This window comes from Rhipicephalus microplus, chromosome X (genome assembly GCF_043290135.1).
Source record: "Rhipicephalus microplus isolate Deutch F79 chromosome X, USDA_Rmic, whole genome shotgun sequence".
Taxonomy (NCBI): Eukaryota; Metazoa; Arthropoda; class Arachnida; order Ixodida; family Ixodidae; genus Rhipicephalus; species Rhipicephalus microplus.
Window position 1 is genome coordinate 76,476,764 of NC_134710.1, and position 21,764 is coordinate 76,498,527.

General features: G+C 44.5%; 1 protein-coding gene across 1 annotated transcript in view; it reads right to left on the bottom strand.

The window, feature by feature from the left end:
* The window catches only part of slmb (beta-transducin repeat containing E3 ubiquitin protein ligase slmb), a 47,366-nt gene extending 26,508 nt beyond the window's left edge, over positions 1-20,858 (bottom strand). Inside the window, exons 1-6 of the mRNA XM_037427077.2 lie at positions 20,712-20,858; positions 8,314-8,549; positions 7,111-7,185; positions 1,674-1,838; positions 1,371-1,575; positions 1,214-1,299 (exon numbers count right to left, since the gene is read on the bottom strand). Coding sequence (XP_037282974.1) covers positions 1,214-1,299; positions 1,371-1,575; positions 1,674-1,838; positions 7,111-7,185; positions 8,314-8,549; positions 20,712-20,759 — 815 coding nt within the window. The 5' untranslated portion in view covers positions 20,760-20,858. The remainder of the gene's footprint in view (positions 1-1,213; positions 1,300-1,370; positions 1,576-1,673; positions 1,839-7,110; positions 7,186-8,313; positions 8,550-20,711) is intronic.
* Between the last annotated feature and the right edge of the window lie 906 nt (positions 20,859-21,764).

Below are 21,764 nucleotides of genomic sequence, written 5' to 3' on the forward strand. Positions count from 1 at the left end.
TAAGCAGTGACCCTAGTCTTCGTAACAAAAATTGACATGACTGCCTCAATAAAGCCTACAACATAAACCTGCACTGCTCTCAGGAAGCTAATTTTTTTTTTTAAATGACAGCCATGCATCGGAGGTGTTAGTGAATCTTCATTCTTGCATTTAAAAGAAATCAAATTTAACGTGCATCTGTCCAATAAAATGGGTCAGAAAATTGTCCACTTATTAGAACATAAAAATAAACTGAAACCACTTTGGGAGCAGCCTTCAACAAGAGGGCTCAGCTACAGCACCACCGCCCTCTCAAAAAGGCGACAAAGTACATTTTATCAAGAATGCTACAGTTAAGCGTTCACTCACGATGATTTGGTGCACGATCGCGCCCAATGCACATCGCATTCGTTACCAATGAAGGGCAATTGGTGACGTGCCACAATATGAAAACTGACACCGAGAACAGCTGCACAGTGTCCTTTTTGCATGCTTGACGCCATTGACCGTGAGAAGTGCAAACAAAGAGAGACCTTCAGCAGCACATCCACCAAGAAAAGTTTCCCCGGCACGAAAATGTAAAAATATCCAGGCCATAAAGAGCCTGCCGACTAGCTTAAGCTACTTCCTGCAGACTGAGTACTTTTGAGTAATGTCCCTTGAATACGTACGCAAACACTGTGTATCAAGAAGTAATCTTAAGGCCAGAAAATCCAGGTTGCAAAAGAAAATGAACTGTCAGAATAAATTTTCCATTCTAAAAAAAATTTTTTCTTGTCTCTGCCCATTTCTAATGAGGCATGTAAGTTTTATGTTTATAAGCTGGTATTTACTTCACTCGTAAAAAAAGTGTCAAAACTTGGGTGTAAAATTCTCATATAATGGAAATTTTCAATACATAATTTTAATGGAAGTCTTGCCAGCACTAAAGCAATTTATTGCACAAATATGGGTCGTTACATAAACATAGGATTTCCTTTGTAGCAGCTTCATGCTACAATCAAACAGATGACAACTGTTTTATGTTTTAATAACTGCAGACAATGTTATCGGCTCCCTATATAACAATCTTCCTCTAATTCAAATCAGTCAGGTGACCAATAATGTATAACTGAGGCATTTTTGAAGTTAAAACACTCGAAGTGTTATGAGCTTATGCCGCTTGGCTACTGCACTACGAAATTGCAAATAAAAAAAAAAAACATTTGCCAATAAAGAGACAGAACGGCCTTACCGGACAGTGGAATCACTGGACCCAGAAATTATGACTTTGTCATCATACTGCAGGCATAGCACTGAGCCTGTGTGACCTGTCAGCACCTGTAGAGGTATGCACACAGCCAAAAATTTTGAATTCGCAATACAACTTTCATAACAAATGGTTCCATTACCTTGACACACTGCAAGGATCCCCTGTCCCATATCTTGATTGTGTTGTCTCGCAGGCCAGACACAATCTTAGTGTCATCATATTGCAGGCAGTAGACACCTTTGGAATTTTCTGAGCGACAGTTTATGCGCTGGAGATTGTGCCTTCCACACCTCCAGTTGTTCTCAATGCTCTCAATGTCTTGAATGATGCGAGGATACAAACGCCTAGAAAACATGATTAAACGTAAAAAAAAGAGTAGGTTTGTGTCAAGCGCACCTTTTATTCCGAATAAGTTTACAGTTCTTCAGATCAGTTCACATACCTGTAAAACATGTGGTCAGGATGGGGTTCACCTGGCGGTGGCTTGAACAGGTACTGCATCCAACCCCTCCTTTCAGCCAGGCCCCGCCACAGGGGGTCCGTTGAAACACGTCGCTCCATCAGCTTGCGCCAAAGGCCTCCTTCAGCCACAACACGACGCCACTCCCTGTGACCATCATTGCACCAGCAAGAAGTTTGATACTACATCACAGCACTTAACGTGTGTGTAGCCTTACATAGATGACCATGATTTCAAGGAAAAGTGCTTAAATTCAAGCATGCTGGTATTTAATTATGACTCTGAACAATGACACCAAAAGCACACAAAAGTTAAATGGAGTAAGGATAATATATTGAGCTAATCACACGAAGCTAGCAGGGAGACACCTAGTATCAATTCAGAGAAGCTTTCAAAAAATCATTAATCATGTGCAGGAACTTCCTAAAGTAATCAATATATATGTACGGTCATTGATCATTAATTCAAACACTGAAAATTCAGACATGCCCATTTATCGAACACTTGCTTGGCACCGTCCCTCGTCCCATTGAAGTAATGTAAATTTACAAATTCGAACACCCCACAAAGCATCCTTCAATTTTTCACACTTCAGTTGGCTTATCATGTGCAACGTCGAACACCATGACCAGCTGCTCACGATGTTTAAAATACCCCTGGTTGGAATGCCTCCCAGCGTTTCGGAGCAGCCATTGGAGCAGGCAAAATCTGCTTTTGGAACAGCTATTACTATGTTTGGAGTATGCACAAGCTTTTCCTGACACACACAGAAGAAAAAAAATTTAGCTTTAATGTAGTTTATTGTTCCTTCAGTTTGCCTAATCATTCATAAAGAAGCAGTAAGTCCACAAAATAAGCACAAAAGATAAAAGTAGTATTAAGAACAGAAGTGGTGACATATTGCACAAACAAGCTAGCCATAACATGAAGTTCATAGCAGCACACATACATTCAAAGCTTATTACAGTAAAACTTCATTAATATGTACATAGATGCCAAAAACCTGCTGGGAACGCGGCAAACTATAATCACTAATCGTATAGTATGCATTAGCCACAACTAAACTGCATAAGCGTGCACAGGGTTCCCTCAAGTGCTAATTTGTGTTTCTCAACTACAGTGTTTACTCGAATCTACCGCGCCCTTGATTGTAACGTGCACCCGGTTTCAACGACGAAAAAAAAAAAAAAAAAGTAAGACATCGATTGCAACGCGCACCCATTTTTCTCGTTGGCCCGCACGATGACACCACTCGGGAAAACGACTCCTTTCGGGAGCGTCTTCCGTTTAAGTATGAGGTACGGGGAAAGCTTGTGCCTATCTGACGTGCAACGGAGCATTGCCGTCACTCTAGTTATACCATGGCCCGATAGCACGCGATTTTGCTTCGCCTCCTTCTTCTCAACGGCTGTGGTGCCAGGCATGTCGAAGTAAAGAGGCGTCTGATCGGCATTCCCGATTTTCCCAAGCAGGTAGCCGTTGTGCCGCAAGTTTAGGACGAACCTTGCTGAAAACGGTGAAGCTTTTCTTTGTACTCCTCCGGCAACTTTTGGCATATGCCCGTTCGCGTTCGGAGGGGAAAGCCTTTCCTCTTCATAAAGTTAGTTAGCCAGCACCTGCTTGCTTTATTTAAACTGGCTCCGCATTAGCCCTTATTCTAATGCTAACTACATAGCCTGCACTTGGAGCAGTTCTGTCGTCACGGGCCGCAGTGCCGCTCACTGCTCAATCACATACTCGCCGAGCAGCTCTTCAATTTGCGGAAACCGACCCTGCTGTGGTCCACTGAAGTCTTTGCGTGAATCTTTGCTATCGACAAACTTCTGCATTTGTTTCCACCAGTCTCGCACGCACGTTTTGTAAACTCCGAACGACCGCAATGCGGCCCGATTTCCGTTCGTTTCGGCACACGCGATGACTTTTCTTTTAAAAGCGGCATCGTGGTGCACTCGTCGAGTTTTTGGAGTCGGCCCTTCCATGCCGTCAATGCTAATGCACTACAAGATGACGAACTCCTCAGCACATGTACGAACTGCGGCACATAGGAAATACATAGGCAGAAATGGCCGACGCGCCATGCCAACGCACGTAGGAGGCGGCCATTCTGGAAATGCCAATGGCAATAGAATGATCGTATTCATTTTTTTTCGTACTCGATTCTAACGCGCATGCGATTTATGAACTCGCTTAACCGGGAAAATGATGCGCGTTAGATTCGAGTAATTACGGTACTTTGCGTTTCTTTAAGCGCACCATCACTGCTAAGGAGGGAATAAATACAGTGCCACAGCAAATATTCTCGCCCGATGGCACGCAGTGGCTACGCCGAAGAGCATTTCGAAACTACTGCGGAGTTCGAGATATGCAGCCAACCCAACGACTGACATAACCAGGGATGGACATCCTGGTTATGCTGTCCGCGATAAAGGTGTACCACGATGCTGCTACTTAGCAGAAACAGTTTTTTTGAGACGCGGTACGGTCGCCGGGAGCCGTTCGTCTAGTGGCTAGTTGCGTGCACCGCTTCACATACTTGGTGTACACACAGTGCCAAGCCGCTTGCGCCCACTCCGTATAAGAGCGTGCACAGTGTAGTAAGGCCCGAAGGATTCTGGCCACTACCATGGGTCCGGTCTGAGCGAGACGCAGGGCACGTGTTGACAGTCGCCATGGCGAGAACACAACACTGCTTAAGGTCGCAACACTTTTTTGTCTGCGGCAAAACCAAAAACGCAGTACAGAGCCCGCTGCAAGGGCGCGACGGGAAAGCAAGTGGGCTTATACATGCCACGGGCGCGAAGTACTACACAGAGGTACCGCGAGCACGTCTCCGCGTAACATTCGCAAGGGGCAACAAAAGGTGAGTGTTTGCCATGGGCGCGAACCGTCGTTGGCGAAGTCGGACGAGCCCCAAACAATGGGAGTTGATGTACGGAAAAGAGAATGCGTGCTCAGCGTCAGCTGTCCCGGAGAAATCCGACTTACTCCCCGATACGCATGCTCAAAACGTCCCAAGAGACTTTGCGCACGGCGCCACAGTCGACATTCGCGACCCGGTGAGAGGGGTTAAACGTCACTTCTCGCTCCCCCCAGCGCAGCAGACAGCGGAGGAGGGGAGTCATGCCGGGACATGGGAACAACAGAAATGGGCAGCAAAGCCCATTTCTGGCAGCAGCGATCGGTGTCTTAACATTCTCACGTAGTCACCGGCTATTAAAAGCGCGCAGTAGGCTTAAAAAGCAGCGCTACGTAGCCACACACGTAGGCTTTTTGTCGGCAATAAGTCATACTGCCGTGCTTTTCGATAGTCACTTTACGCCATGATATCTCAAGGCCCCAGAAAACAGGAATATGTAGCGGCAGTGTCTAGACAAAACAAAGTCGTGCCTGCGTGTCTATACGCACGAGATCCAGCACCACCGCAGAAGCATCAGCTATAGCCTTGGCAAGGCTATAGCTGATGAAGGTAAAAACGCTCAGCGTATATATTGACCGACTAACAAGCTGCCTGTCACTTATATCTCAAAGGCACACTTCCCAGATGTATCATTGATATTTTGGGGCCACGCTGACGGAGGTACATGGCGTCACCTAGTGCTCAGGACATGCCTGAAGGGGAACGAGGAGGCAAACTGCGTAGCTCGCGGAATTACTGGCCGAGACGCAGGACCTTCCTCAGGGCACCTCCCAAGCCTCCATGAAGAACACAACAAGTTGGCAGATCTTGGAAAACCAATGCCTTACAACACGGAAGTACGCCCCTTGGCACCCTGACTGCAGCCAGCAAGCCAGGGACTGGTGCCGCCTTCCTCCACCCGGGATTAAAAAGAGGGCTCCACCCGGGATTAAACCACCGACTGTCCTATTGAAATAAAGTTTACTCTCTCTCTTTCGGTAGTAGCTACATCATGTTCGTTCTTTGCCAATGGTCACCAAAAAAGGCACCGCAGAAATCGCGTGGAAGTCGGAATAATTGATCGGCCGATTCCGTGCTTTCGCCACAGCGCAAGTACACGACGGCGACCATCACGTAATATCCGCTTACGATGCATGCTGTCAACATTACTTTCGGTTCCAAAACCAGCTTGTGGCACAGCAATGGCACAAATTAGACAAAAAAGACCCTTTTGGTGCAGTATGGCACAGTAATTTACGATTGGCGCAACTTTCCCCCAAATGCAATATCGTTACTAGATTGCCAGCACTGAAAGGTTTCACGGTTGCACTGGCTATGGCTAGAGATCTTTTCAATGTAGAAAACAATGCATAAATGAAAATTGCTGACCTCAAAGGCCATGCATTTTAAACTACATGTAATGACCATTTCAGCTTTCGGCCAGCCAAGTATCCATTAAATGGCTACCATGACCAAACCACAAGTCAATCCAAGCCATGTTCACAGTTGGCTTTGATGTTCAAAATGGCAATGCATACAAAACAGACCAAAAGGACAGAAACACGAGTGCTGCAGCACGAACTAGCTTGACGCTGCTCCTTTTTGGCATTTGAAAGTTGGCTCGTCGGTTCAATGCCTCTTTTACCAGATGGCTGCTACGTCGCTCTCTTTCCCTTGGGGTGGGAGGTCTCTTGTGGGACAGTATTTTGAAGCGACATATTGTCTCCTGTTCACTATACCAACATTACATGTCACACTTTACCCTCACTCAGAGAAGAGAATCTGAGAAACAACCAGGGCAGTGAAATAATGTAGCCCTTCACGGGCTGTTTGATGAGCCGCCTGAGACAACTACAAGGGAGCACTGGCATCCATTCAATGAAGGGGATTGCCTGCATCATTTCCGCAACAATCAAGGGTCTACCACATGCGAGAAAGAGGCAGCTCGCAAACACAAAAAAGCAAGAGGGAAGAAAGAGAAGCCTTTCATATCCGATCCGCGCAAGCAGAAAATCCAGAGGCGAAATGGTAGCCAGCACCTGTCGTGCTGTGTAATTGTAATTATTTTAATTTGTTGTAACTGCAATGATTTGGGGTTTATGGAAAAAGCACAGAAAAAAATGATATTAGTAATATCAGTTCTCATGTCGCCGGAAGCCTGCACCTCGAGTTGTTTCGGCTCGCAAATAACTCTGCTGTTGCCACTTTGTGCCGGTGTTCGCAACGATGTAGTGACTTTACTGCATGACTAAAATACTAGATCATTTAATAACGGTGCTTAGACCAACAAAAACTACAAATAAAAAAAGGAGATGAAAAAGTATTAGAGGGCCCTTTAATTAGGAGTAAAGATCAGCATTACGGTCTTATAATGGCTTATAAAGAAGCGCAGGTAGGATTTCTCAAGTACAGTAAAATCTCGGTGATACAAATCTTAAGGGAGAGCAAAAATATTCACAATATGAATTAAACAAATGCTGTTTCTATCAAGCAGCTCCCAAACAAATTTGCCAGAATCCCAACCTGCAAACTGCTTCAGCAGCACACAGGCTGCGTGCATCCAAATATGACAGGATAGCTTCAGCAACATGGTCCAGCCTGAATAAGGAGGAAGAAAAAAAAACAAAAACAAAACAATAAACATCCTAGTGATACTAAATAAATACAACACTACATCAAAGGCCATTGTGATGATGATATGTTGGGTTTAACATTCCAAAATCACCATATGATTATGAGAGATGCCGTAGTGGAGGGCTCCGCAAATTTCGACCACCTGGGTTTCTTTAACATGTACCCAAACTGAGCACACAAGTTAAATGCCAATATGAACATAATGACTAGATGTCAGTGAAGCTGGCACATAAACATTTTGACTCAAATGCACATTCATTTTATGTTGCTCCCAATGTATTTAGCTAAACTTGTACAAAACTTGAGCTGAATTTCAGCATGCACTTGCTCATCAGTAAGGTAGTATAGGAATAAGCGTTCTGGTGCTTTGAGGATTCACACTAAACATACAATACTGGTATTAATGCCTCACTACTGCGAACTACTGAGCACTCAACCTTTGATTTCAGATTTGCTTCATGTTCTACAGTCATTATTTCCGAGTTTTATTAGTCAAACAAATTAGAACACTATGACAACTTCCACATCCCTATTTAAAAAAAAAAAGGAACTGCATCATTTTCCCCAAGTTAAAAGCCTTCGTTCAAACACTTGGAATATCTTGAATTTATTCTACAATGCACGTTTAAAACACGACAGTCATAAATTCACGAACAAGAACACAAATCAAGTAAGCTGTACAAGCAAAGTACAAATACTGGGGGTGTAGAAGAAAAAAAAAGGCAGTGCCTACAAGAGTAAAAGAAAAAAAGTTTAGCAGAAGATTTTGCAATGCGGCTTAGTTCCTATTCACTGTCTACCTCAAGGGAGCCTGATCGTGGGTTTTAAATGAGAGAGTAGACATGACGGACACATACAGGTTAGGATGAACTTGAATGGCAAGTTTCTGCAGTGGCAGCCTTAAAACGATAAACATCAATGATAAGAGCAGCATAGGCCACTCTTAAATTTAAATTCATTTGACTCAAATTCAACAGATATCAACTTCCACATACATATCAGTAAAGCATTAAAACATCTTAATGTCACTCAATGAATGAGATTTCTGATATTGCATGAAAATGTAGCATTACAAAGCAATGTTGCACACACCCTTTCTTTGGCAGCATAGAAATGAAGTCGCGCTGCAACATTGGTCTCAGGAATGTGCTGATGCGTGAATGCTGGCAGTGAGACATCCGAGCTAGTAGAGCCTCAACAAACTCGGTCTGAACTTCTTCTGGCCAGGTGTCAAAAGATATGACGCAACGCTCACGATCAGCTTGTGATGCAGCATGCCCGCCACCTGTACCGCTGCACTGTTTTGCGGACTCACACAGTTGAGTACCCTGCAAATTGTGAAAGGAAAGTAGTGAACATTGCATCTTACGCAGTAACATCTCAACAAACTGAACCCAAGTTGCTAGCTTGCACTAAGCTATACACCATGATGTTTGCAAGTTTCAACATTAACACAAACTGATCAGGAAAAGGAACACTAAGTTCATTTGCCGGTGTGCATGTCTGTTGCTCCAGTTACTAGCACAGCCTGAAAAAAAGAACTAAAAAACTGAAAAAGAACTGAAAAAGCCTGAAAAAAGAATCATTTTTAGGGCTGTTAGCATGCTACGGCCATTTCTTAGAACACTTGGGCTACTGTTGCCAACAACTTATACCAACTCTTTTAAAAAGAAGTCACAAGGACTTGGTCTCCATGCCAGCCAAAGTGAAGTTTATTCGCGACTCCAACTGAGTGCTCGCCATCTAGCAGCCATGGCTGGAAACGGCGCTCACAGGGACAACCTTGAAAACAGACATGCGACCGCGTTGCGCGTGTTGAGACGCGGCGGCATAGTTCCTTTCTTTTCGCAATCTCGCAGTTGTGAGCTTGAAAAAGAAGAAAGCGATGTTCAGAGGTCATTGCAGTGTGTTGCAATGCGTGGCATCGGGGTGGAAAGGTGGCAACATATCATTCTATCACTTCCTGACGGATGCAGACAACCTGCGACAAAGAACGACGCAAATCAGAAACTTACGCATTAGAAAGGTGGTGGACACAATGAGCGTCTGTTCTAATAAATTCACTCGTAACAACTTAATTCTCCTCGGTAAGCAGACCATTACTTATTGATTTATATGCGAGGTTTAACGTCCCAAAACTACCATTTGATTATAAGAGATGCCGTAGTGGAGGGCTCCAGAAATTTTTACCATCTAGGGTTCTTTTACGTGCACCCATATCTGAGCACACTGGCCTACAGCATTTTTGTCTCCATCCAAAATGCAGCCACCACAGCAGACATTCAATCCCGCGACCTGCGCGTCTACACCATTACTTAGCTTGTGTACATTCTTATCGATATTCAGCCTTCTCTAACCGTGCAGTATAGTTTTGCTTATATAAGCAACACTTCAGAAAATTTGTTGGGCGTTATGTAGGTGACTTTTTCCCATATGCTTGTTTTATATGCTGCAAGTCATAGTGCTACCCATCCTCAAACTAAGCTGCTGAAACCCTTCCCCCTAAAGATTTTTGATTTCGCATCTGTTTATATACGCGCACACAAACGCACGTACAAAGGTCATGCATGCGTGTGTATTTGTTTGTGCATATACACAGTATGTCCGTGCATTCGTAGCATGCGTAATGTGCCGGCATATACCTGCTTTGAAAATTATCTGCTGCCAACAAGAACAAGCGAGTGTTCAAAAGCACATGACCTTATTAGAAACCTAATAACATGGATCGTATTACAGTCAAAACTACGATTTGCCTTATCTCAAGATACACTGGCCCAGGCATAGTATGCAATCAAGTGAACGGCTTGCTTATTGACCTTTTGATGGCACAACGAAACTCCCTGCGATACATGCAATCAGCAGCATGAGTCGCAGCACAGTTATCTCGAAAAAATGATAAGGCCTTGCCTGTAGCAGAGTAGCAATGCAGCGCAAACGTGCTAGCATCTTACAGAGAGACCCGTACACATGAGCAGTTGCCATCTGCAACCTTGGGCTTGCTAGACAGGTTCTTCAACTTGAAGTAAATATGATGCCGTTCGCTGAAGAGGCTCGATCTTTGCGTGCACAGCGCAACTATTTCTGCTGTTTCACCAGTGAAATCTTTTATGACAAGGAGAATGAAGCAGTCCGCAGCCAGCATGCTTTCACTCAACGTTACTAGAATACTTTCAGTTTTTAAACTCGTTTGTATTGCGCGGAACCGCCACCACACGTGCTAGGTTGTGGCGCTGCAGTGGAATCCGGCTTCGAAAATACGGCGCATCGGCAGCCGCCAACGTTGCACTAACTATGGTCCCTAGAATAACAAGCATTCGCGTTCTCTGGCAGTGTCGCCGCAGTCCTATCGGCCTCTTGCAGATTTTGTGGTCTGTTCACATCATGTGTTGTCTGTTCGGGTAACCATGCCAGCTTGTTGCGTGCCGGGGTGCGCGAGTGGATACCCCAAGAATGCTAGCAGCTCGGACCGACATTTTTTCTACGCTCCGTTTGACCTGAGCCTTCACTCAGCGAAGAACAAAGCAGTTCCACGTGCGGACAAGGAATTAACAGCAACGTCAAGAGTGTGCGACCTTCACTTTAAACAGGACATATTGAAAACATACGTTCATGTCATCGACAAGAAATCTGTCGAGATCCCAAGAGGCATATGGAGTCTCACGAAAAACGCCATGCCCAAGGTGTTTTCAAACCTGCCCGCTTACTTATTGAAGCCACCGGAGAAAGAACGCAAGTCGATGTGTAAAAGCGCAAAGAAACTCGCCAATCAAGCTTCAGGGCAGCATCAAGGTGCGCAATGCTATAACCTTGAGCAACTGGAAGAGTTGCCGGTTCAAGATGCAAAGGTATTAACGATAGCTAATATAACATGAGTAGAATTGCCCCCCCGGCTGGCACGTGATGACGAGGGCTTATAAACATGGTGACAGCAGTGAGGGCAAATTCGTCGCATTTTTCACGGTAAAGCATGAAGCGGAAACCTTGCAAATCGAAAAGAGCGCAGTGGTCACGAGCGAAAGTTCAGCCACAGAAAGTGCATACGATAGTGCAGCAACTACTTACACAAATATTCCCATCCATGCTATCGAAGACTTGATCGCTCTCTCAATAAAGAATGCCACATACAGTGCAAGAAGTGTATTTAACCAAAGTGCAAAGTGCTGTCCTCTCAAACAACATGTGTAGCATGGCACATCCATGACAAGACAATTGTGAGAGAGGCCACCAGACTCAACATTTGCGAAAAAAAGTCCTCAGAGTCTCAGCAAAGAGGGTGTCTTCATGAGGGACATAAAGATGCTGAAGAATGAATTAACGAATCAGAAATCTCAATTAGCAAGGCACTGAGCACACTGCCACCTAGACAGCAGCTGGCAATTAAAGCATCTCTGAAACAGGTCCATGCAAAAGGCCCTAAAGGAGTGAGATACACACATGCATGGATAATATTGCCTGCTTTTGAGAGTGGCCAGCTCTCAAAAATAGAACATTCTCAGAAACATAAAACTGCTTCCACTGCCCACTTGCAGTCGGCTCAGCCAAATTATTTCAGGCGTGCCCTGTGGTTGCAGGTTGCAGTTTGATTGTCACATATGAGTGTACCTTGTGAAAGAACTCTTCATAACAAACACTTTCATACAGGTAATCCCGGATTTCCTTTAATTGCTGAACGCCACCTAAAGAACCAGCAGGTTCGACAACACCAAAATGCTTCCCAAATGACTATGGAGTCTCTTAGAGTGACTGATGTCAGTCCTGCGCATAATATCCTTCCTGCACAGCAAGGATGTACCATATATGCTCACTGTAAAGCTCAACTAACATGCCTTGTAGGTTTGTGTTTATTTTTTATTAACAAGCTTAAAGAGTTAGTTTCACAGAAATTTTGTCACCTGGGTCGTTGGTTGTGCGCAGAATATTTTGGCACTGCTTTGTGAACCCTCATTTGCCCAAGTTTTGCTTTTTCTGCCCAACATGCTAAAAAGGTTCCCTTTCTTCGCCTATTGCTATAGTGTTTCTTTGGAGCAGTCAGAAGCTTTAGTGGAAATGAAGATCATTCAACCATAACACACTTCGGACAGATATTCAGGCTTCTCAGCCTGTACATGTCACTAAAAATGGCAACGAAAGGAAACTGCTCAGGTGAAGCAGACCCGGTCCTCGTGGAAGCGCACGAAAACCTCAGCAACGAGAAGGTCATCACTTTTTTGAATTAAGAAGCCCGGGAGAAAGAGCTGAGCAAGATTATCTCAAAATTGCAGGAGTCAATGACTACTGATACACTTCAGCACAGTTACTGCCGCACGACTGCGAAAGCAAGTGCGCTGTACTACCTTGGCAGTTATGTCGTGAAGAAGGCGCACAAATTCACCAGTTGCGAAGATTGCCTCGCAACTTGTATATCTAATAACCTGTACCAGCAGCAGCTTCAACAGAGATTCGATCCTTTGTGCCTGGTGCACTGCAGCATCCATCAAGTGCTTTGACATCAATGCTCAGCGGCGTTGAACATGTGATTGAAAAAACAACCAGTGGCAACAAAGCGTTCGGAGATTTGTTATGGACTATGATGGGAGAGCTGCCTGGATGTTCCCTGACTTGGGTAGGATGCACTGAGCATTTTGAGGAGCTAAGTGCACGAATCATCAAATTTTATTCGACCACAGGGATGCACTTCTATCCCGCCTTGTTGCAGGCAGGAATAAACTTGTCTGCGCTGCCGATCATTCTTCTCAGTACTTGACCAGTCGAAAAGTGTCATTTATAACCTATCACCAATTCTCGGATATTGTGCAGGCTACTAAATTGAACCGACTATGAACCAGAAACTATACTTCAAACAGAATTTTGACCAAAACTGAACCAGAATCCAAACATGCCACAAAAATGTGCCTGAACCGGACTCAAATAGGAGCGGAAGTAAAAGCTATTAATTGCTTGGAACAAAGCAGAAATATTTGAACAGCAGCTGCTGAACACTACATAAATTGATTTAAGGGAAGGTGCGTCACAAAACTCAAGCTTTTTCCAGTTACACTTTTCATTTATATTTGCTTTCACAAGTTTGTTTGGTTTCTCTACTATTAAAACAATAAAAAAAATAAGAAAATGATATAGTAATTAAACTCTAAGTAGGTTAAAATTGCTTTTAAAGAGCAAAAGGTGGCTACCAAAAACTAAAAATAGCTCATTGCCTAGAGTCTCTCTCCTAAAGATTGGCACATGGCTGCTTGCCATTGCATTTTGCATAAAGGCTTCACTAAAGCCACATGCTCAAAACAACAATGATTGCCAAGCTCTTATGATGGAAGAAATCACTTTAAAAACATATTGCCACATAGATGAGCTTGGCTTATACCAAAAGTGGATCGTGAGAAAAAATGCATTTTTCTCACGATCCACTTTTGTGTAACTTCTTGAGATTAGACATTATGATTGTGGTTACTACTTCTGATAGCCAGATCAGGATGAAATTTTGCCCAGATATTCCAAAACATGTGAAGGGTGCAAGTATCTCTTTTAAAACTTGATATTTCTTCAATAATTATTACGAACCTAAAGTAAGCAATTAGTATGGGCTGGGTATTTTGAGAATTATCGCATTATAATTTTTGTTGTCTATTAGAATGTGTTATATGCATTTTTTTTATAGTTCTTCGCATTCTACAGTCAATGTGGAGATTGATGGGCCACTGATGGCTTAGGGCCGTAAAAGTTTAATGGCACAAAAAGTTTGTCCAAAACAAACTACAGTTTAAGCATTGCCCTGGCACACAACTAAAACTGTGTAACTGACTATAATACTAATTCCATACTTGAAATCAGCATGAAGCTTATATATACAGCAAAAAATTTCATTGCCCTAACCTACAGAATAACAAAACATTTTTCGAATCGCACCTCCCCTCAAATGGAGACCCATTATAATGATTCTGGTGTACGTAGGTACGTACGACAGTTGTACAGACAACCAGGCTTAATACAGAAATGAGGAGCTGCTGCTTTCACTTTACGGCTTCACGAACGCCCCCATCAAGCCGTGAACCCGGATCGCGTCACGAAGAAGACACGGACACTACAAGCGACAGCTAAGCCAGCCACAGATATAAAGGACTAGCCTTCCAATTATAACCCCTCCCGGACAACACAAAAGCCACGGTGACGACAAGAGGCACAATGACAGCCGCAACATCTCCTGCAGCATTAGTGATGCAGCAGCCAAAAGAGCCGCCGACCTTCCGCGGATCGCCGTGTGATGACCCGTAGACCTGGCTAGATACCTACGACAGAGTGGCCACTCTCAACCACTGAGACACGGAAGAGAAGCTCCGTCCTATCTACTTTGGTCTGGAAGACCCAGCAAAAACCTGGTTTGAGAAGTGGGAGTCTGCCCTTCAGAACTGGAATCTGTTTCGCAACACATTGCTACATTGCTGGACACATTCAGGAGCATCGCCTGCAAGGAAAAAACCGCGACATTACTGGAGACGAGGGTGCAACTCCCGAATGAAAATATGACTATCTTCGCGGAAGAAATGGCGCGACTCTTCTGTCACACCGACCCCGAAATACCTGAAGACAAGAAAGTTCGCCTTCTCACGCAAGGAGTCGAGCAAGAACTTTTCGCCGGGTTGATCAGGAACCCGCCAAAGACGGTCGCTGAATTCATTTCGGAGGCATCTACGATAGAGAAGACACTCGAGATGCGGACACGGCAATACGTCCATAACTTCTCGTCTACAAGCTACGCCGACATCCAAGCGCTAGGAACCGCCAACTTGCACGAGACGATCCGAGCGATCGTGCAAGAAGAGCTGCGCAAATCGCTTCCTTCAGGGCAGCCTCACACGGACTCCATCGCGGACGTCGTACGCCAGGAGATCCAGCTATCACTGGGCATTCTTCAGACTCCAGAGCCGCAACTGCAAGTCGTGAGCTATGCTGCTGCAGCCCGCCGTAACACCCCTCCTCCACGCCCATGCCAAGATACCGCCCCATTGTACTTCCGTCGCCAGATGCTGCTACCGCCAACACCGACGTCCTACCGTTCACCTGCAGGACAGTGCAGCGTGCCGAGAAAAACATGTTTTGTGTGCACCTGACAACCACCCACTCTTCTACCACTGCGGAAAGGCCGGGCGCACCTACCGTCATTGTTAATACTGACAGATGAGTCTACGAGGCTTCGACATCAACGCGTCGTGTCCAAAACGGGGTGAACGACCCCATGACATCCCTGACTACCTCGCGGGAGCGCAGTCGACACTTCGACGACCTTATCGTTCGCCATCATCAGACCGCTACACCTCACCGCACCGCAGGCAGTACACCGGCCCTGCTCGGGGCTGATCTCCGAACCCTTACTCGGAAAACTAAGGGCAGCAACCGATGAAGGTGCGGTTGCTATACGATGAACTACCGAAGATCCTCCTCCTCCGCCGCTACGTAATCGAAAGCACCCGCTGCAAGATGAAAAGGGCCTTGACATCGAACCTTCACAGCCGACAAAAGACGTCACGATGCAACGAAGATCCTCCTCCTCCGCCGCTACGTAATCGAAAGCACCCGCTGCAAGATGAAAAGGGCCTTGACATCGAACCTTCACAGCCGACAGAAGACGTCACGATGCAACGTGGAAGCAGCGGAGCAAATAGACGTATACATGATTCGACCCCACGACCCAACCGCAACGCACAACATTGAACCAGTGACCCCGACATGATATTCGACGACTACCTCGTCACTGCTCTTGTAGATAATGGAACCGACTATTCCGCCGGCAGTAGACTTTTTGCGACAATGTTGAAGGAAGTGAGAACTGCACGGCAAGGCCCTGAAATTCGGACCCCTGGAGGTCACTTAATAACGCCGACTGGAGTCTGCACAGCAAGAGTCACCATTAATAACCATATTTATCCTACGAGCTTTGTAATCTTACAAAATTGCGCCAGGGATCATGCCAGATGGCCTCTTCGAGTTTAAGGTCATGCCATTTGGTCTTTGCTCAGCGCCTGCGACGTTCCAGTGCATTATGGACGCTGCACTGGCTGGATTTAAGTGGCAGACTTGCCTCGTGTACTTGGATAACATGTTTTGGATAACATGTGCTTGGATAACAAGTCCTTGTCTTCGACGAGCATCTCTGAAGCCTTGAAGAGGTACTTCAAGCTATCAATACCTTTGGACTAACACTGAAGCCAGAAAAGTGCCGCTTTGCATACAAGGAGCTGTTCTTCCTGGGACATGTGATTAGTAAGTCTGGAGTCCGTCCTGACCCATAACAAACAGCTGCCACTGCCGATTTCCCGCAGCCCACTGACAAGAAGGCTGTACGCCGATTCCTCCGATTGTGAGCCTATTACAGGCGTTTCGTCCAGCGGTTTTCACAGATCACCGAGCCGCTAACTCACCTCACAAAAAGCAACGTCGAGTTCAGGTGGGAAGCGGCACAAGAGGAAGCATGGAAAAATGGCCCCAAACACTGCCGATACTTGCGAATTTCGACGAATACGCCAAAACAGAAGTACACACAGACGCAAGCAGAGTAGGACTCAGCGCAGTCTTTGTGCAAAGGACTCATGACATGGAAAGGGTCATCAGTTATGCCAGTCGGTCGCTATCCAAGGCCAAAGCCAACTATTCCGCAGCAGAAAAGGAGAGCCATATTATCTTCTGGGCAGCGTCAAAGTTTAGCTTCTACCTCTATGGCAGGCCTTTCAGTTGTGAGTAACCACCATGCCTTGTGTTGGCTAGCTAACTTGAAAGACCCTTCGGGTTGCCTCACATAGTGGAGCCTCAGACTTCAAGAATTCGACGTGACTGTTGCTTACAAGTTTGGAAGAAAACACTCCGACGTCGACTGCTTGTCTCGTGCCCCTGTCGAACCATTGTCACCCGACAGCCTGTATGAGGACAGCTTCTTAGGAATGATAACTGCCGATGACTTCGCCGAGCAACAACGAGAGGACCCGGAGCTCAAGAGCCTTGCAGAATACCTTGAGGGTAACAGCAAGACTGTTCCGAATATTTTCAAGAGAGGACTGGAGTCATTCTTCTTGCAAAACTGAGTTTTCTTAAAGAAGAACTTCTCGTCCCTTTGAGCCGACCACGTTCAAAGACCAGAAGTACTCGAGGCCGTACTCGAGGCCCTATACGACGACCCAACGGCTGGACACCTCGGTGTTTCCCGTACGCTAGCAAGAATACAGGAAAAGTACTACTCGCCACGACTTGCCGCCACCGTCACTCATTACGTCAGGACCTGCGGCGACTGTCAGCGATGAAAGACAATGCTGGCTAGGCGCCAGTCGGACTTCTCCAGCCCATTGAGCCACCTCACCGGCCGTTCCAGCAAATCGGCATGGACGTACTGGGGCTGTTCGTGACGTCGAATTCCGAGAACAAATGGATCGTCATAGCTACTGACTACCTCACACGCTACTCCGAGACAAAAGCTCTGCCGAAAGAAAGTGCCTCCGAGGTAGCAAGGGTGTTCATCGAGAACATCGTCCTGCGTCACAGAGCTCCACAGGTCCTCCTTTCTGACAGAGGTACGGCTTTTACGGTGGACTTAACTCAGGTCATCCTGAGGTACAGCCAGACAAGTCGCCGCCGGACCACCACCTACTATTCACAGACCAACGGCCTCACCGAACGTCTTGGACGTGGGATGCAATACTTCCAAACGTGACCTCCACGTACAACACTGCCGTGCAAGAAGCAATGCAAATGATGCCATACAAATTGGTGTATGGAAGGAGCCCACCCACAACCCTTGACGCCATGTTCCCCAACGAGCCATACAGGGTAGTACGTCGTCTCTGCCCACTCGACTACGAGCTAGTCCTCGACGGCATTGCGAACTCTTAACGGCGCCGATCGTGAACTGAAGTCGTCCATGTTGGGCGCCTCAAGCAGTTTCATGAAGGTAACGAACTTCAAGAGTGTATTTTTTTGTTGCTGTATCATACTTTATTATTTATACTTTCTTACATTATTACTGTACTTTCATCTTCTGTTGAAGCATCGGGACAATGCTTTATTCAGGTTGGGGCAATGCCAGGTTCATTCCTCAAGCTTTCTTATCACCCCATTACGCTGTATACAATTCTCAGTAAACCGCGCCTACAGTGTTCGGGAAGCTTCAGGACTGCAGCAGATCACTTTGTTAAGATTACGCCCACTCTGCGAGCATTTCAGATTATTCTGGAACTTAGGTCACCACTGGCGATAACGCTAGAATGTTCGATGGCAAGCGTATAAATACCGACATGCTTTGCTGCTTGTCAATCGACGGCCCGACGCTCCGTTCGCCGCTATCAGTGCCAGCGGGCATCGCTGTAATCTGGCGTTTAGTCACGGGCCACAAGTTCGGCTGAATGAATAGTTTCATCTCGTAATCACAGTCTGCTTCCTTTGTCCACGTCATGACCCCGTGACAATATGAACGAAGTTATTTAAACAAGGCTATTTAAGCTCGTCTTGCCTTTATGCAGCATATCAATTTATTCTTCTGATTTGGATGAAAAAATTTACCATTTCACCAATCTCAATTGCATTCCTTCACAATGGTGCACAATGCTTTAGCCTTCAACTTGCTTGACAAGCACTGCCTTTCAGACAAAATGGCACCACATACTGCTCCTCCTCCTCTTACAATTACAATATGATTGAGCTCTAGATGAAACCCTGCAGCGCTACAACATACACATCTTCATTAAATTCAATGCATCAGTGCGGAACGTAACCCTGTCATATTTGTACATTAAATTATATAAATAGTTTTATTGTAGAACTGATGCTATAAATCTTTTCATCATATATTGTTCAAATGGGTATGCAACGCTTGTTTTTTTTTTTTTGATACTTTATCAAATCCATACATCAGTATGAATTTGTTTCACCCATTCTCAGCATGATTAGACATAGGAAGAGAGCAAGAGCTCCTGGAAGGACATGTCAAAGGGCAGCACATGTTTACAGTTAACGAGGATCATAAATCACCATGTTTAGGATAATGCCTGCTTAAGCTAGTTTCACTAAATTTAACTATATCGGTCACTTCTAATTTGCCTATAGAGCAATTGCCCTCACCTCCTGAAAAAACTTGCAAGTGTGGCTTGAGCTCAGCAGCACACAAATGAACAGGAAATGAAATGGACAATTTCAAGACACAAGCGCACTGAAACCACACAGTACGCCAACTGAAAAGCATTTCACCTACATTAAAATGTGATTGCTGCAACAAGAATAGAACCTGCCTTTTTGGATCAGCAGCCAAGTGTCATAACCACTGGGACACCCTCAGGGAGCATCAAGCTGCATTCAGCCAGCTAGTGCACATACACAGTGGGCCACTGAGTCCTCTTGCTGACATCAAAGGTTAGCAGTCAAAGTTAGTAGTCTATTCAAGGGAATTAGATGTGCAGCACCTATTATACAACACACTGTAAACGATGCATAAGAACTTGGTTTTCTAGAATAGTATTAGAAAAAAAACTAGTTCCTAAATATTTTTTTTTTATAGAAACATAGCAATAAACTTGAGAGCCCCTGAAGTACAGTCTAAGATAATATAAGTAACGATCCTATGCCATTTCAATTTCCAGAACAGAAGAAAAAAACATTCTCAGAGCAGTAAAACAATAATGCAAAGCAGGGAAATATACGTACATACATATTTCTTAAAGAACCAAAGACAAATTTGCGGCAGAAGTCCAATACGAAAAATTGTAAAACTATTCAGGTGGGCTGAGTAGTAAAACAATAATGCAAAGCAGGGGAATATACGTACATACATATTTCCTAAAGAAGCAAAGACAAATTTGAGGCAGACGTCCAATGGGAAAACCGGCAAAACTATTCAGGCGGCTTGAGATCTCTGTCAAAAAAAAAAAAAAACTATTTTCGAATTTAGCCATCACCTGACAGAGAACGAGAGAAAAGCAATTTTTGGTCCTTTTCTTTTGACACATTCGACAAAAAGCGTGTGCATAACCCTACGTAATTTCTGGGTTTTTCTCTGAACACCACCTTTTGGAATTCGTGTACCTTTTTCTCAGAAACTATCAGACATAAGCAAACAAAATTTTTCTCATGTGATGTCAAAATTGTCCGCAGCATTGACTCAAACCAACCGTTTTTTTTTATCAGAAGTAAATTTTTTTTTTTCATTAAAAGTCGCAAAAAATGACTTCTGATGAGTCTGGCATCAAAAAAAAATGTTTCAATGTACCTGACCACAAAACCATTGATTGCTATACACGGTCGATTTTTTTTTGTTAGTATTGAAATACTGTTTATATTAAGACTCCATAAAAATGTACATATGGGCCTGTATTAGTAGTATGCATTGAAGTGGCACTGCCTTTGCATGATGTAATGATCCCACTCATCAGAGCCTTTTAAGCAACTTTCCAGTGTGCTCATGTAACCATGCATGCAGTTTACAGGTCATTAAGGTTTTGGAGCAACTTAGTTTAGCTACCTACACTTCGTCTCGGAAGTGACGCATCCTGCAACTCCCTGCAGACGTGCATATGCGTAGCGACGTTTTTGGCGACTTTGCATAACTCGTGTATCAAGAGAGTAAGGACGCTGGGACAAGCCACCTATGACGCAGGCACCGGGAACCTTGTCTGCACGCACACACAACACAGTACAAATACAGAAAAAGTGTATAATGCTAGACTATTTCATTTTCAAAATAGTTGGAATGCTAAAAATAAAGGTGGTTAAGCATAGTTAGAAAAATTCCTGAGAAAGCAGAACGACGACAGCTTTTACAAATCGTGACATGGGCTTGCAGTATCGCTATCAATTCCCAGCGCTGCTGGAGGAAAGGAACATGTGTGTTTTAGATCTTTTGAGATAGAAAAATACCGCTAGTTAAGTAACTACATGTTTTTGAGATTAACTACTGCAATTACAAACACTACGAAGGGTGAGCATTCTCTTGCACCATACAAAACTGTAAAAAAAATCAGTTGCGAATCCCATTAATTAGTGGGATTTAGATAACTGGTACTAAAATCAGTAGTGTAGGTACATTTGCATTTTTTAGTACAAAAACAAACAATCATAAGTGGTTGTTTTCATATATCAGCAAATTAAAAATGAGAAATCCAGTTTTTGCAGCACACTCGCAATTTCAATTTCAGTTCAGTAAAGCATTATTAGCCACCTCTTTTGCAAAATTGTAATTTCTGCAGACAGACCTTACAAAAAAGTATATATGTAGAGGAACAAAAAAAAAAAAACTAACCACAAATTAAACTAGTTTTGAGCTCTAATGCAACCTGCATCGACCTTTGAAATACCTAACAAAGTTTACAGGCATAACTTTTATTACCACTGCGGTAAAGCCAAACTATGTCACCCCACCTAAAATAACACTAACGGCAAATGTAGCATTCCTAATGGTCAAATGACTAGAAAAAAAATCTAAAAGAAGCATCAAAACGATTGGCCCAGCCAAGGGAGGGAAGGGTTTCGATAGGGGTATTATTCAAACCACCTTTAAATAAAATCCTAGCAATGCCGCT